The sequence below is a fragment of the Stegostoma tigrinum genome, chromosome 3, assembly GCF_030684315.1.
Source record: "Stegostoma tigrinum isolate sSteTig4 chromosome 3, sSteTig4.hap1, whole genome shotgun sequence".
Classification (NCBI taxonomy): Eukaryota; Metazoa; Chordata; class Chondrichthyes; order Orectolobiformes; family Stegostomatidae; genus Stegostoma; species Stegostoma tigrinum.
In genome coordinates, this window is record NC_081356.1 from 108885976 (window position 1) to 108902829 (window position 16854).

General features: G+C 51.4%; 1 protein-coding gene across 1 annotated transcript in view; it reads left to right on the forward strand.

The window, feature by feature from the left end:
- Window positions 1-370: 370 nt before the first annotated feature.
- tent2 (terminal nucleotidyltransferase 2) overlaps window positions 371-16854 on the forward strand; it is an 86398-nt gene continuing 69914 nt past the window's right edge. Inside the window, exons 1-3 of the mRNA XM_048527761.2 lie at window positions 371-482; window positions 12024-12158; window positions 15306-15419. Of these exons, the coding sequence (XP_048383718.1) occupies window positions 12061-12158; window positions 15306-15419 (212 nt within the window). The 5' untranslated portion in view covers window positions 371-482; window positions 12024-12060. The remainder of the gene's footprint in view (window positions 483-12023; window positions 12159-15305; window positions 15420-16854) is intronic.

Sequence of the window (16854 nt, forward strand, 5' to 3'; positions counted from 1 at the left end):
CACTTGCTAAGGGTGGAATTAAACCCTGATTCCTGACGCTGGAAGGCAGCAGTGCCAACCACTGAGTCACCATATAGAGGTAGACTATTGGTGCAGTATTTGAATCAGACCCTGGTCTTATCAGAACCAATGGAATCTGAGTCGACCTACAAGCGCAAAGAGTGAAAAAAAGCAACTAGTTATCATTAGGAAAAAGTAACGAAAATGTTTTAAAATATTTATATCGCACACATTTTATCAGGAAATATTCAATAAATCAGCTGGTGTTTAAATGATGCAACACAATGACTGATAAGATGACGTGAAAACAGAGAAATGATTTGAAATCCTCTTAAACTTTTCTTCGTACCTCCCCCCCAGACTGACCCGGAAAGAAGGCCGTTTAACCTATGACTCGGAAGTGGTAGTTGACAGACTTGAGACGGACCTTCCGTAACAAAAAAAATGAAAACGTCGGGAGTAACGGGGAGGACAGGAACTTGGTGAGTGTTTCAGTAAAATTCGGTGGAAAGAAGAAGAAGAGTAATATTGTGAAGCGGAGGAGGAAGAGGAATAGGAATGGATTAAAGGAAGGAGGCGGCTGTAGAAGACGGGGCTGTCGGCAGGTAGAGGTGGCGCGGGCCTCGGGGTGGCCGAGGCGCGCGCGGGATCCCTTCTCTTTGAATGTTGGAATTTGACTTTAACGTTTTTATTTAGACCGGGAAATGAGGGTCGGTTTGCGGGGTCAGCGGGACGGGAGGCGAGGCGGGGTGCCGAACTCACCGGAGATAAAGACAGAGGCAACTTGAGTCCCGGCCCCAGCAGACGTCCGATAGCGGACGTTAAAGCTTCGATGTGCTCGGTCCAAGTTGTCACCTCGGTCACCGCACAACCCCTCCTCCCGATACCCCCCTCCTCCGCTCGGTCACCGCACAACCCCCTCCCGCCGATACCCGCCTCCCCCCGATAACCCCCTCCTCCGCTCGGTCACCGCACAACCCCTCCCCCCGATACCCCCCTCCCCCCGTCCGCTCGGTCACCGCACACTCACACCCCCCCACCACCCCGGCTGGTCACCGCACACCCCCTTCCCCCGATACCAACCCCGTACCCCCCCCTCCCCCCCCCTCCCCCTCCCCCTCCCTCCCCCCCCCTCCCCCTCCCCCTCCCCCCCCCTCCCCCTCCCCCCCCCTCCCCCTCCTCCCCCTCCCCCTCCCTCCCCCTCCCCCTCCCTCCCCCTCCCCCTCCCCCTCCCCCTCCCCCTCCCCCTCCCCCTCCCCCTCCCCCTCCCTCCCCCTCCCCCTCCCTCCCCCTCCCCCTCCCCCCCCCTCCCCCTCCCCCCCCTCCCCCTCCCCCCCCCCTCCCCCTCCCCCCCCCTCCCCCTCCCCCTCCCCCCCCGATAACCCCTCCCCCCCCGATAACCCCTCCCCCCCCGATAACCCCTCCCCCTCCCCCCCCGATACCCCCCTCCCCCTCCCCCCCGATACCCCCCCCCTCCCCCCCCGATACCCCCCCGATACCCCCCTCCCCCTCCCCCCCCTCCCCCCCGATACCCCCCCTCCCCCTCCCCCCCGATACCCCCCTCCCCCTCCCCCCCCGATACCCCCCTCCCCCTCCCCCCCCGATACCCCCTCCCCCCCCGATACCCCCCTCCCCCTCCCCCCCCGATACCCCCCTCCCCCTCCCCCCCCCGATACCCCCCCTCCCCCTCCCCCTCCCCCCCCCGATACCCCCCTCCCCCTCCCCCCCCCGATACCCCCCTCCCCCTCCCCCCCCCGATACCCCCCTCCCCCTCCCCCCCCCGATACCCCCCTCCCCCTCCCCCCCGATACCCCCCTCCCCCCGATACCCCCCTCCCCTACCCCCCTCCCCTACCCCCCTCCCCTACCCCCCTCCCCTACCCCCCTCCCCTACCCCCCCCGATACCCCCCTCCCCTACCCCCCCCGATACCCCCCCTCCCCCTACCCCCCCCGATACCCCCCTCCCCTACCCCCCTCCCCTACCCCCCTCCCCTACCCCCCTCCCCTACCCCCCTCCCCTACCCCCCTCCCCTACCCCCCTCCCCTACCCCCCTCCCCTACACCCCCTCCCCTACACCCCCCCGATACCCCCCCTACCCCCCTCCCCTACCCCCCTCCCCTACCCCCCTCCCCTACCCCCCTCCCCTACCCCCCCCCCGATACCCCCCCCCGATACCCCCCCCGATACCCCCCCCCGATACCCCCCCCCTCCGCATACCCCCCCCTCCGCATACCCCCCCCCGATACCCCCCCCTCCGCATACCCCCCCCTCCGCATACCCCCCCCTCCGCATACCCCCCCCTCCGCTCATTCACCACACTGCCCCCCGCCCCGGTCACCGCACACCCCCTCCACCCGATACCTCCCCCCCCATACTGCCCCCCTTCCACTCAATCACCACAACACACCCCCTCCCCCTGATTACCCACCCCTCCACTTGGTCACAACACCCCCCCCCCCCCGCGATACCACCCCCTCCACCACCCCCTCCACTCAGTCACCGCACACGCCCCCTCCCCTAGATACCATACCCCCTCTGCTCGTTCACCACACACCCCCTCCCCCCAATTTCACCCCCCACCTCCGCTCGTTCACCACACACACCTCCCCCCTCCCCCACCCAACCCCCGGCTCGGTCACCACACACCCCCTCCACCTGATATCTCCCCCCCACTCTGCTCATTCACCACACACCCCCTCTTCTTCTCCCCCCCCTCACCCCGCTCTGTCACCACACCACACACCCCAGTACACCCCCTGGCTCGGTCACCACACACCCCGTACCCCCGCTCGGACACCCACCACACTCCCCCACCCCTCACTCCTCCTGTACGGACACCTCCCACCCCTTCGCTCAGCGCCCTCTTGCTCCCCCTACTCAGACATCCACCACACTCCCCACCCCTTCACTCGCCCCTGCTTGGACACCTCCCACACCCCCAGTCTCCCCTGCTCGGACACCCCCACACACCCCACTCCCCACCCTACATGGATACCACCCCAACCCCACTTGGACACCCCTCCCCACCCCATCTCCCCCACACGGGCACCCACCACACAACCCGTACCCCCCATTTGGACATCCCCCGGTCATCGCCGCACCCGCTCGGAGACCCACCACGTTCTCTTCCCCTCTCCCCCATCAAGCTCGGACACCTGCCACACTCCCCACCACCCCCACCCCCAAACCAATGGCTTGGACACCCACCCACAATCCCTCGCTCAGACCCCCACCACACACCCCCTACCCCGATACCCCCCTGATACTGCCCCTCCGCTCGGTCACCACCACACTCTTCCCCCCCCCCCGCCCCGATACCTTCCCATACCTCCCCCTCCATACCCCCCTTCCACTCGGTCACCGCACACACCACCCCCCCATAACCCCGCCCCCACGCGCCCCCCCCCCCCCAGCTCTGTCACCGCACACGCCCCCTCCCCAGATACCATATACCCCCTCCGTTCAGTCACCACACACCGCCTCCAGCTGATATCTCCCCCTCTTCCCCCACCCCCCCCACCCTCCGCTCGTTCACCACACCCCCACCCCCACCTCGCTCTGTCACCACACGACACACCCCGATACACCCCCTGGCTCGGTAACCACACCCCACCCCGATACAACCCTCCCCGCTCAGTCACCACACACCCAGTACCCCTGCTCGGACACCCACCACATTCCCCCACACCTCACTCTTCCTGTACGGACACCTCCCACCCCCTTGCTCACCCCCCACTCAGACATCCACCACACTCCCCACCCCCTCACTCTCCCCTGCTTGGACACCTCCCACAACCCCAGTCACCCCCGCTCGGACACCGCCGCACACCCCATTCCCCACCCCACGTGGATACCACCCCAACCCCACTTGGACACCCCCCCCCACCCCATCTCTCCTGCACGGGCACCCACCACACCCCATACCCCCCATTTGGACATCCCCCGGTCATCGCCACACCCGCTCGGAGACCCATCACATTCTCTTCCCATCTCCCCCATTGGACTCCCGCCACGCTCCCCACCCCCACCCCCAACCCATGGCTTGGACCCCCACCCACAACCCCTCGCTCAGACCCCCACCTGATACCCCCTCCCCCTCCAAACCCCCCCTCCGCTTGGTCACCGCACTACCCCCCACCCCCGGCTCAGTCACCACACACCCCCTCACCCCGATACCACCCCCATACTCCCCCCTCCGCTCAGTCACCACACAACCCCTCCCCCCTCCGTTCAGTCACCACACACCCCCTCCCCCTATTACCCCCCCCCCCCCCCGCTCGGTCACCCCACACACCCTGTCCCCCGATACTCCACCCCATACTCCCCCCCCCCCCCCCGGCTCGGTCACCGCGCACACCCCCCCCACCCTCCCCCTCCTCCACACACGCCGGACCCCCACTTGGACACCCACCACACTCCCCCACCCCTCACTCCTCCTGTACGGACACCTCCCACCCCCTCACTCAGCGCCCCCTTGCTCCCCCTACTCAGACATCCACCACACTCCCCATCCCCACCTTCGCCCCTGCTTGGACACCTCCCACACCCCCAGTCTCCCCCGCTCGGACACCCCCACACACCCCACTCCCCACCCCACATGGATACCACCCCAACCCCACTTGGACACCCTTCCCCACCCCATCTCCCCCACACGGGCACCCACCACACACCCCATACCCCCCATCCCCCGGTCATCGCCGCACCCACTCGGAGACCCACCACATTCTCTTTCCCCTCTCCCCCATCAAGCTCGAACTCCTGCCACACTCCCCACCCCCCCCCCCCCCCCCAAACCCATGGCTTGGACCCCCACCCACAACTCCTCGCTCAGACTCCCACCACACACCCCCTACCCCGATACCCCCCCCCCAATACCGCCCCTCCGCTCAGTCACCACACTCCCCCTCCCCCTCCCGATACCTTCCCATACCTCCCCCTCCATACCCCCCCCTCCACTCGGTCACCGCACACACCACCCCCCCATAACCCCCCCCCCCCCCGGGTCAGTCACCGCACACGCCCCCTCCCCAGATACCATATACCCCCTCAGTTCAGTCACCACACCCCCCCCCCGCCCCCCGGCTCAGCCACCACACACCCCCTCCACCTGATATCTCTCCCTTCTCTCTCCGCCCCCCCCCCCCCCCCCCCCCCCCGCTACCCCGCTCTGTCACCACACGACACACCCCGATACACCCCCTGGCTCAGTAACCAAACCCCACCCCGATACACCCCTCCCCGCTCGGTCACCGCACACCCAGTACCCCTGCTCGGACACCCACCACATTCCCCCACCCCTCACTCCTCCTGTACAGACACCTCCCACCCCCTTGCTCCCCCCACTCAGACATCCACCACACTCCCCACCCCCTCACTCGCCCCTGCTTGGACACCTCCCACAACCCCAGTCTCCCCCGCTCGGACACCCCCACACGCCCCACTCCTCACCCCACATGGATACCACCCCAACCCCACTTGGACACCCCTCCCCACCCCATCTCTCCTGCACAGGCACCCACCATACCCCATACACCCCATTTGGACATCCCTCGGTCATCGCCACACCCGCTCAGAGACCCATCACATTCTTTTCCCATCTCCCCCATTGGACTCCCGCCACACTCCCCACCCCCACCCCCCAACCCATGGCTTGGACCCCCACCCACAACCCCTCGCTCAGACCCCCACCCCACACCCTCTCCCCGATACCCCCTCCCCCTCCATAACCCCCCTCTGCTTGGTCACTGCACTACCCCCCCCGGCTCAGTCACCACACACCCCCTCACCCCGATACCACCCCCATACCCCCCCCCCCACTCAGTCACCACTCACCCCCTCCCCCCCCTCCGTTCAGTCACCACACACCCCCTCCCCCCCCTCCGTTCAGTCACCACACACCCCCTCCCCCTATTAACCCCCCCCCCCCCCGGCTCAGTCACCACACACACCCCGTCCCCCGATACTCCACCCCATACTCTTCCCCCCCACCCCCGGCTCAGTCACCGCAAACAACCCCCCCCCCCCCCCCAATACCCCCCTCCTCCGCTCAGTCACCACACACACCCTCCCCCGATTACCCCCCCCCCCTGCCAAAAGCTCGGTCACCACACACCTCCTCCACCCGATACCACCCCCCCACCGCCCTGCTCGGTCACCACACAACCCCCCCCCCCCCCCCCATATCCCGCCTTCCGCTCAATCACCACAACACACCCCCCCCCGGCTCAGTCACCGCACACGCCCCCTCCCCAGATACCATATACCCCCTCCATTCAGTCACACACACCCCCTCCCCCCGATTTCTCCCCCCTCCCCCCCCGGCTCGTTCACCACACCCCCCCCCCCCCCAACCCCCGGCTCGGCCACCACACACCCCCTCCACCTGATATCTTCTCCCCCCCCCCCCCCCCACCCTCCGCTCGTTCACCACACACCCACCCCCCCTCACGCGGCTCTGTCACCACACGACACACCCCGATACACCCCCTGGCTCGGTAACCACACCCCACCCCGATACACCCCTCCCCGCTCGGTCACCACACACCCCGTACCCCTGCTCGGATACCCACCACACTCCCCCACCCCTCACTCCTCCTGTATGGCCACCTCCCACCCCCTCGCTCACCGCCCCCTTGCTCCCCCCACTCAGACATCCACCACACTTCCCACCCCCTCACTCGCCCCTGCTTGGACACCTCCCACACCCCCAGTCTCCCCTGCTCGGACACCCCCACACACCCCACCCCACATGGATACCACCCTTCCCCACCCCATCTCCCCCGCACGGACACCCACCACACACCCCATACCCCCCATTTGGACACCCCCGGTCATCGCCGCACCCGCTCAGAGACCCACCACATTCTCTTCCCCTCTCCCCCATCAAGCTCAGACTCCCGCCACACTCCCCACACCCCCCTCCCCCCAACCCCTCGCTCGGACCCCCACCCACAACCCCTTGCTCCAAACCCCACCACACTCCCCATCCCCATACCCCTACCCCTCGCTCTGACCCCCAACACACTCCCCACCCCCAACCCCTCGCTCGAACCGCCGCCACATTGCCCACCCCCAACCCCGACCCCTCGCTTGGACCCCCACCACACTACCCATACCCCTACTCCCCCAACACCTCACTTGGACCCCCACCACACTCCCCAACCCCTCGCTCCGACCCCCAACCCCTTGCTCTGCCCCCCACCACATTCCCCACCCCCTAACCCCTTGCTCGGACCCCCATCACACACCCCAACCCCGACCCCTCGCTTAGACCCCACCCCAACACACCCCAACCCCCAAAACCTCGCTCAGAATCCCACCACACTCATTTTGCCCCTCCCGACACCCACCACAGCCTCCCCCCTCCCCCCCCCAAGTGACCCTCGTGGGTGCAATCTCTCACCTCCAGCTCGACCCCTAACTCATCCCCAGCTTGACTGAGCCTCCCTCCCTCCACTTCCTGGATCAGATTACCATCCCTAAGGCACACCCCACCCTCTCCCTCCAAAATACCTAGCTTGAGTGATCTTGCCCCAGTTTCCAGCTTGAGCAACTCTCCTGAAACCCCCAAAGCTTCAATCACACGTTACTGTGTTTTCCCCACCCTGACCAATCCGTAGCTTGAGCAATGCGCCCCCACCCCCAAGTAGGAGTGACTCTCCTTCCTGACATCCTAACCCCAGTTTGAATTTAACCCTTCTCCCAGCAGAAACGTGACCATAAAATCATAGGGAATATTTTAAAAGTACTTTTTATTTACTCCACTGTACATAAGTAAGCAGAGTGAAGAGACCTTTTTTGAATGGATTTTAAGGCCTTATCTTAATGTTTGTGTAAATGCATTGTCTTACTTTAAGTATAATTCAATGACAATACAATGCGAACTATTAATCACCCTGTATCCTGTCCTTAGGGTTTTTCCAAATTAAATAAAATTTCTAATGATAAACATGTGTTGAGTACCTTTGATTTTTAATTGAAAATGGAGTAGACGTGTCTTTTCAGCAGCTGTAGGAATGTGAAATGATTTTCCTGGAATTGGAGTAGAAGTTAAACTTGTTAAAGGCTACTGGTATTATTAGTGTTGATGATGATTACCATTTTTCTGTCATTTCATGGTACAGGCCAGATGCCGTGTTTCAGCAGTATCCTGTTGGTTCCAAATTAGGTGCCGAACCGTTTACTCTAGCACAATGAATAGATGAGATTTTTTTGGCTATGAACCCTGACTTTCAGCCGCAGCACATTTGTTGATAAAATTCTATTACGTTACAAGTATTTCTAATTTCATTTCTGTATGATTGATTTAATACAGTGCAGTATACAGTGCTAAAGATTTGTCGTTTGATCTTAGAGCACAGTAATGAAGGGTTGCAAAGGATTGCTTACTGGAAATTGATATCCATGAGCATGTACACTGCTAAATCTGCCTCCTCTTTCTCAAAGCCAGATATGGAGATCTGTATTTTCTTTGGCTTATAATTTGCCAGCTAATAGCTAGTTTTAATGGTCTGATCATTGGGAACTGACTCTTGCCTTGGTCTCTGGAATCTGCATGAAAACTAAGGCAGCAGGTCATACATGTTCCCAAAGTAGTGCTAATATTTTAGATGTGCTTTCTTTGAGATGATACACTGTAATGCCGCAGGTTCTGATAGAGATCTCTCTTTAGTCATCAAAGACCCAAATGTGATCGTAGAATTCCTGTAGTGCAGAAAGAGGCCGTTCAGCCCATCACTTCCTCTAACCCTCTGAAGAGCTTCCCACCCAGACCAACCCCTCCATTCCTGTAACCCTACATTTACTATTGGCTAATTGACCTAACCAGAATATCTTTGAACTGTGGTAGGAAACCGGAGCACCCAGCAAACACACGCAGAAACGGAATGCGCAAACATAACATTATCGCCCAAGGCTGGATTTGAACCTGAGTTCCTGGTGTCAAGCTAGCTTTAGACAATACCAGAAAATGAGGAAGCAGTCACTTAAACAAACTCAAGCAAACGCAGCATAAACATGCAGAATCCTTGAAGAGAAAAGAGAACTGAATGTTTTCTATGACGTCACATCTGAAATTTAACTTTTTTGTTCCCTGTGAAGAAGTTCTGAGGAATAATCACTGGACCCGAAATGTTACTGCTGAATTCTGCTGCCAGGCCTGCTGAGCTTCTCCAGCAATTTCTGTTCCTGTTTCTGATTTTCAGCATCTGTAGTTCTTTCGGCTTTTGTTCCCTGTAGATGCTGCTCAATCTTTTAAATGTTTCAAGCATTTATGTATATATGAAGGTTTTTGCTGAAATGAAGCATGCATTCAACTTGTTGCTGACTGTCAAATGTTGCTAGAACTCTGGTGTGGAAGTAGTTTGGTGATTGTGCATTATTGTCCTTAGCCAGCCTGATCGACATATGATTCTGGTCCCAGCTAGTCAGTGAGCTCTACCAAACTATTATCAATGCATCAAGAGGTCAGCCTACCCATGCACCATGTCACTGCAGTTAGTTGAGCAATAAATGTCAGGTGTAACTCGATGCTTTTAATTAATTGCAACTGCAGTGGCATTATTGTTTTTCAGATAAATGTCAAATTATAGTTTGTGATGAATGTGTTCTTTTGAGCAACAAGGGAATATATATTCAGTATCAATCCCCAAATTATAACATGTTTGCATTGATGCTATTTTTAGGGTCAACATTTCACATGGGACACAGTGAAAAATGGATCTGAGGTGGCAATATTTATTTTCCTTCATAGTGCACTAGAATCACTAGCAAGGTTTAGTGAATCATAATCCTACAAAAAGCAGCCATATGGCCCATTGTTGTAAGCCAGCTGTTTAGAACAACCAGTCAGCCACATTCCTGCATTCTATGCCTGTAACACTGAAAGCTTGCTTCTTTTGTGCAGATCCAGTTCCGTTTTGAAATTGTGGTTTCCACTTCAAGCACTTTTGTCCATGCATTCCATGTTGAAAAATGTTCGCACGTGAACTGTGACAGTACTGTCTCCATACACTCCATTGAACAGTGCCATTAAATTGATTCTGTTCCTTATGGGACCAAATTTCTACAAATCCTGTACAACCTGGGGTTAGAAAAGAGATCTGCAGAGGTAATGCATGAGCCAGCTATGATCTTTCAAAATTCATTTGATTCAGAAAGAATCCCATCAGATTGGAAGTTGGAAAAGGTAATATTGCTTTTCAAGAAAGAAGGAAATGGGAAACTATGTGCTGGTTAGCCTGATGTCAGTCATTGGGGAAATGCTGGCAGGAAGCCTTAGTTGCACTTCGTACTCATTGTATGATTAGAACAAGTCAGTGTGAAGAGAAGTCTTATTTGCCAAGTTCATTAGAGATTTTTGAGGGTGCACCTATTTGGGTAGACTAAGAGGAACTAGTATATGTACTACTTTATTATTTAGCAAATACAAATTCCTGCAACCAAGCAATTTCTTCCTCATTTCATAAGTTTAAGGTGATAAGTTGATGATTATTAAGGTAATTATTTTGACATAGATTTGTGCCTCATTGTGTTGCACTCACATTCATCATTTGGAGACTTAGAGAAAACTCCCTGTGGCATTAGCATAGTCCCTGCGCTTCTCAGCACAAACTGACTGAATAGATTCTACCCTTACCCATCAAGAATGTCCTCTTTCCAGTATTAAAATGACTTCTGAAATGAATGCTTTTAGTCATTTTGTTTTGTTCCCTATTTTTCTAAGCACCTTTTCGGTGAATATTAAGCACCTAGTTCTTGCCATACTCTACCCAATTTTTGTTATTGCCCCTTTATCCGAGAAAGCTATTTATCTTTACCGATCCTATTCGCTATACTTAGTGCATTTACAAACATGAATACATTTATTGCCTTTGAGAATGTGGTGATGAACGACTTAGTGAATACATTTGAGTATTCTTTCAAAGAACAGTAAAGTGTCATCACGTTGCTATGAATGTGGACCAGATGGGGTAAATACGTAAGATTTCTTTTGTGAAAGACAGTTGTGAATCAGTTCTTTTTTTAAGAGCAATTCCTGAAACCTGGAATTTGTTCAGACATAGTTAATTAACAACTTAATTCTCCATTGACTTGGTAGGATTTGAGCTCATTGTCTCAAAAACATTAGCCTGGTCCTCTGAATAACTAGCCGAACATCAATTTACCTCTGTTGCAATGTTTTGTTTCTCCTAAACCTCTCTACTTCGTTGGATATTGGCCTATCCATTCTCCACAGCATTTACCTTCCATGCTGCTTTCATTTGATTCCTTGTTTCATGTCGTCAGGAAGTCACTAACAGTAATCTTGAGTCAAATTCCCTGAATTGCAGAAGCGAGGCTACCTTGTTTGATGCTTGTTTGCACTGACACACTTCTGGCTGCAATTCAGGCTCAGGTGGCATGTAACCATTGTGTTTGATTAAGTTAAGTCTCAATCACGTAATTGGTCTGTCACCCAGATCATTGCATCTCCAGAACACTGCTGCCTCCCATTCCAACATACTGCCTCTCCTCCCTGCTGTTCAAGTTTTTCATCAGCTTGAGTACTTGATTCTCAAATACTCTTGACCTGCCTGGCATCCACTGCCACTGAGATCCCAGTATTCTCCTCAGTTCTACCTATTTCCAGTGCCCCCTCAAAACTCCAATCTCTCAGTTTGCCACAAAAGTTTAATTAGTTCAGAACTCCAAGCTTTAGCCCTATTCCACGTTTTAGCTTGTATTTTTAACTGACAGTAAATTATCTTTTCGGTTCTTACTCATTCATTTTGTTTGTTATTGGTGGATCTTTTATTTGTGCTTTGTCAAATTCTTAATTAACCATTCTGCCTTGGAATCTCTTAGCCCCATCTCATAAAGCTTTAAGGTTTATCTTGTTTTTTTTTAGTTTTTCCCCTCCATTTTTCCCCTGTTCACACAAATATTCCTATTTGATTATCACTTCAGCTGTTTTAGTTCTCTGAGGCATAGATTATGTGGCTCTGGCTTGTACAAATGTTTTCATTTTGTATGTTCTTTCTAGGTGAAGGATTAAATGTTCACCTCAAGTGAAGGAGAGCATGTTCCCTAACTCTCCTAATGTGGGTCGTCCCCCCTTCTCTCCAGCTCTTCTTTCACAGCAACAGATCATCAATGCTCTCAACTTCAGGAATGCAAGGTAAGTTGCAGCAAGATTCTGCTTAATTATTTTATTGGCTTTATGTTTTATGGCTTGAGTCTCAAATATTTTAGTACAATGGCAATTGAATATCTTGGAAATCAGACTTTTTTTGGTAACTAAAATGATGAACTTCATTATACAATTATAAAATGCGTTGTTTCATTATGTGCAGTCATTTGAGTAATAACTGATTTACTGCTAGAATTGTGACTCAGTCAGGCCACGTTTTTTCAGTGTACATTCCTCAGTTGTGCAATTTAGAAATTAATTTTTTTTTGTTTATTGTGGGTTCTGCGCAGAATAGAGTATGCTGAAGTGTACAGCATTATCTAGAGACACCTACCCAGCTGATTGAAATGATAACATTGAGTTGTCGTCTTTTGAAATATTGCAGTCCCTGTCTCGTGTTCAAGCTAGGAATAAACTAATTTATTTGAGATGAAGATAATTTCGTAATGTACTAAAAGAGTGAAAGTAATTATTGGTTAAAGCAGTTAGGTTTAGTGTTCCAATGTACTTCATTTTAGTAATTTCAGCTCATACTGGGAGATTTCTATTTACTGGTAATTTACAAGATCACACAGTGATTGCTCATGTTTCAATATTAAGTACTTTGTATCATAACTACTGGAGCATATTAAGAAAATAACATCAGTTAAATGTGAGATGGTTGTGTAAGTTGTTGCCATTGAAAAGGCTAACTAGGATACAGCACAGCTGCACCCATCTGAGAATCTGGAGCCACATGTAAGCCAGACCAGGTAAGGAATGCAGACTTCTTTCTCAAAAGGAACTATCTCTAGCAGGCGCGAGATAATCTGTTAGACTTACCTCTTCAGTTAACAACCACGTAATTTATGTAGCCTGAAATCTCTTAGGAGATACCCATGACTTCTACCTGTTATATGTAGATAACCAGTCAATATTAATAATGTTTGTTCTTTACTGGTTTGTAGTAAAAAAGTTCTTAGGTATGCAGATAGAACTTTGGTGGTACAGATTTGTGACCAACAGAGGTTACCTGTGGACAGCGAAGAAGGTTATCTCAGAGTACAACGAGATCTTGAACAGTTAAGCCAGTGGGCTGAGGAGAGGCAGATGCTGTTTAATTTAGATGAATGTGTGGTGCTGCATTTTGGAAAGGCAAATCAGTGCTGGACTTATACACTTAATGGTAAGGTCCTGTGGAGTGTTGCTGAAGACCCTGGAATGCAGGTTTATAGTTCCTTGAAAGTGGAGTCATAGGTAGGTAGGATAGTCCAGAAGGTGCTTTGTGTGCTTGGTACGCTTGCCTTTAATGGTCAGTCCATTTAAGTATAGGAGTTGAGAGGTCAAATTGCAGCTATACAGGGTATTGCTTTGACCACTTTTGAATGCTGCATGCAGTTCTGGGTCTCCCTGCTATAGCAAGGATGTTGTGAAGTTTGAAAGAATTCAGAAAAGGTTTACAAGAATGTTTCCAGAGTTGGAGGTTTTGAGCTTTAGGGAGAGGCAGAATAGGCTGGGGCTATTTTCCCTGGAGCGTCAGAGGCTGAGGGGTAACTTGATAAAGGTTTATAAAATCATTAGGAACATGGATAGGGTAAGTAGACAAGGTCTTTTCCTTGGGTTGGGGAAGTCAAAACTTGGAGGGTATAGGTTTAAGGTGAGAGGAGAATGATTTAAAAGGAACTTAAGGGGAAACTTTTTCACGTAGAAGGTGGTGCATGTATGGTATGAGCTGCTAGAGGAAGAGGTACAATAACAACAGTTAAAAGGCATTTGGATGGGTATATGAATAGGAGGGGTATAGAGGGATATTGGCCAAATACTGGCAAATGGGACTAGATTAATTTAGGATATCTGGTCTGCATGGATGAGTTGGACTGAAGAGTCTGTTTCCATGCTATACATCTCTATGACTGTTTGACTTGACTTGTGAAAAGATTCATTTCATTGAAGTTTTTTGTCTTGCACTCATTGAGACACTTGCAAGAATACCATTTGAAAGGTAAATCAACATTTTATACTATGAAAAGAGAATGCTCATTGGTAGAGACTTTGCCATGGAGAGTCCCGTTATGAAAGATTGACTTAGCTGTAGGCTTTTTAACTAGACTTCAGTACAGGCAGAATGACTGATTATTCAGTGCGTTACCCTGACAAATGAGCTGTGAATGGCTGTCACCCATTTTATTGAATTCAAACACATGCAGTTCTTAAATGTTGTTTCTGTCTGCGAGGAATCAGGTTGTGTGTGTTCGCATATGTAGCTTCCAGTACATGCAAGTCTGCTATGCTGCGAGTTCAAATGACAAACCTAAATCGGTTGTCAGTGTCATTCTTTCGTCTGCAGGATTATCCAACATACGTTGTCTCATTGCAGAATCAGGTCCAATATTGGACAGTGTGTTTTTCAGCTTTGCAAAAAGCCTGGTTGTATATGGTGAGTATCTTTGTGTTGTGACCAGTCAAAGGGATTTTCCCTTTGATGTGATCAACCAATCTTGGGAACATCCAGTCTTACAAGCCTGTAAACACGCTGGCCCTGACTTTCATAAAATGCATTAATTAAGCACCACAGTGCATTACCAACACGAGTTGTATTCACAGGATGCTACTGCTGAACCAAATATCTCTGCATATCACTAAAATGAGCAATATGGTATAAGTTGTTTTGTGAGAGTATGCATTTACTTTCTTTCTATGTATATTAATATCTCTAAAAATGCAGATGCTTGTCCCAGACCATCAGCATTGATGCTCTAAGCTAGTTGCTGGAAGCTGCACAGTTATGGAATGTGGAAAGTACTCTTCTTACAAAACAACTGGGCTGACATAAGGAAATGGAGACTTCATACTTTGTTCCTGTGTAGTATTGAATATTCTGTACCACACTCTTGGTTCCTTACCTCATAGGTTTAACCCACCCTGGCAACCATGAGGATATGTATAGAATATTTTATTTATTTCATTTTGCATTGTGTACAATAGATGCATTTTGGCAAGGAATTGTGAATGTTGATGTCATATTTTAATCACTGGTAGAATACTGATGACCGGTGTGGCTTTGCTTCACCAATTTCAGGAATTATATAATCTGTAAATCATGCAAATAAGTTTCATGTAATGAGTTTTTTTATGTTGCATACTTTGTTTTTGCAGCCTTTCTGGTACAATCCTGACAGGAGTTATTACTCCACGGCCATCAGTTGTGTGGCCTTTACATAGTGCCTGCCCTACTTATTCACCAGGTCTGCCCAATAATGTCGGAAGGAAGTAAGTCCTGCTTAGATTTTTTTTTTCTTCAGATTTTAAGAACTTATAATACTTATTAAGAAATGCAATGTTTTCAAATAATCCAATGACCTGCATTTCAGCCTGTAGACGAAAATATCATTTGAAGTTGCAAGCTATATTTTCTGCACCAAATGTAAGTTGTTGATTGATAAAGAAAGTAAAGGAAAAAAAGGAGAAATAAGAACCGCCAATGCTGGAGTCACAGTATGGAGCTGGAGGAGCACTGCAGGCCAGGCTGCATCAGAGGAGCAGGAAAGTTATTGTTTCAGGTTGGGACCCTTTTTCAGAAATGGCTTCACAGTGGAGTTACTGTACCTTTCATGACCACAGGATTTCTCAAGGCACTGCATTCATAGTGAGGAATTTCTGAGGTATAGATGTGTTATAATGTTGGAAATACAGCAGTCAAATGCTCACTGCAACAGCAAAGTGATCAAGACCAATTGAAATTCTGATGTAGTGTTAAGAAAGGGATAAATATTTGGCAATCTGAGGGAGAATGCCTCCTCGTGCCATGGGATCTTTCGCATTAGCTAGAGACAGCAGGCAGGTTCTCATTTTCATGTCTCAACTGAAACATTGTGAATATACAAAATATAATGTGCTTCAAATAATATTCAGTGAGAATAAAAGGACATGACCTTCCAGAGAAGTTAACTGATGCCTCAATCTATTTCTGAAACTTGTTTTTAAATTTGAATTCTGAATATTGTGACAATATTGTGGCTTTAAGAGGTGTATTTTGTCCTGGCTTTTTTTGATCAAGAGAAATTAGATTAGATTCCCTACAGTGTGGAAACAGGCCCTTCGGCCCGACAAGTTCACACCACCCCTTGAAGCATCCCACCCAGACCCATCCCTCTATATCCCACACACCCCTGAACATTGTGGGGAATTTAGCATGGACAATCGACCTACCCTGCACATCTTTGGACTGTGGGAGGAAACCCACTCAGACACTGGGACAATGTGCAAACTCCAGTTGAGACGGAGGTATGGAACTGTCTCTTCCCAGCCAATAAAGTAAACAGCTTGTGAGCCCTGAGTTATTTTTTAAAAAATTAAAACAATAGAAGCAGGTTGGGTAGAATCAGGCCCCCACAGAACCAGGATTATAGTTTAGCTTTCAGTTGTTGGGGTTTTAAAGTTGACTGTGGAAGCTCCCATACATATCACCCTTCCAAAGCAAAACACTCAAGGTCTCTCTCTCTGCCAGAATTTTCCCTTGGTGTCCTTTACTCTTGTACTGGAGAAATATTGCATGTGAGATGATCTATTTTACGGAATTTGCCTTTTACCAAGGGTGTGTTTATGGGATGTTACTATATTGGAACAGTTGCTGTTCAGTTAAATAATCTATTAATAACGTAAATTTTCCCATAGAGTTCAAGTTATATCAATTCTTCTTAGTTTT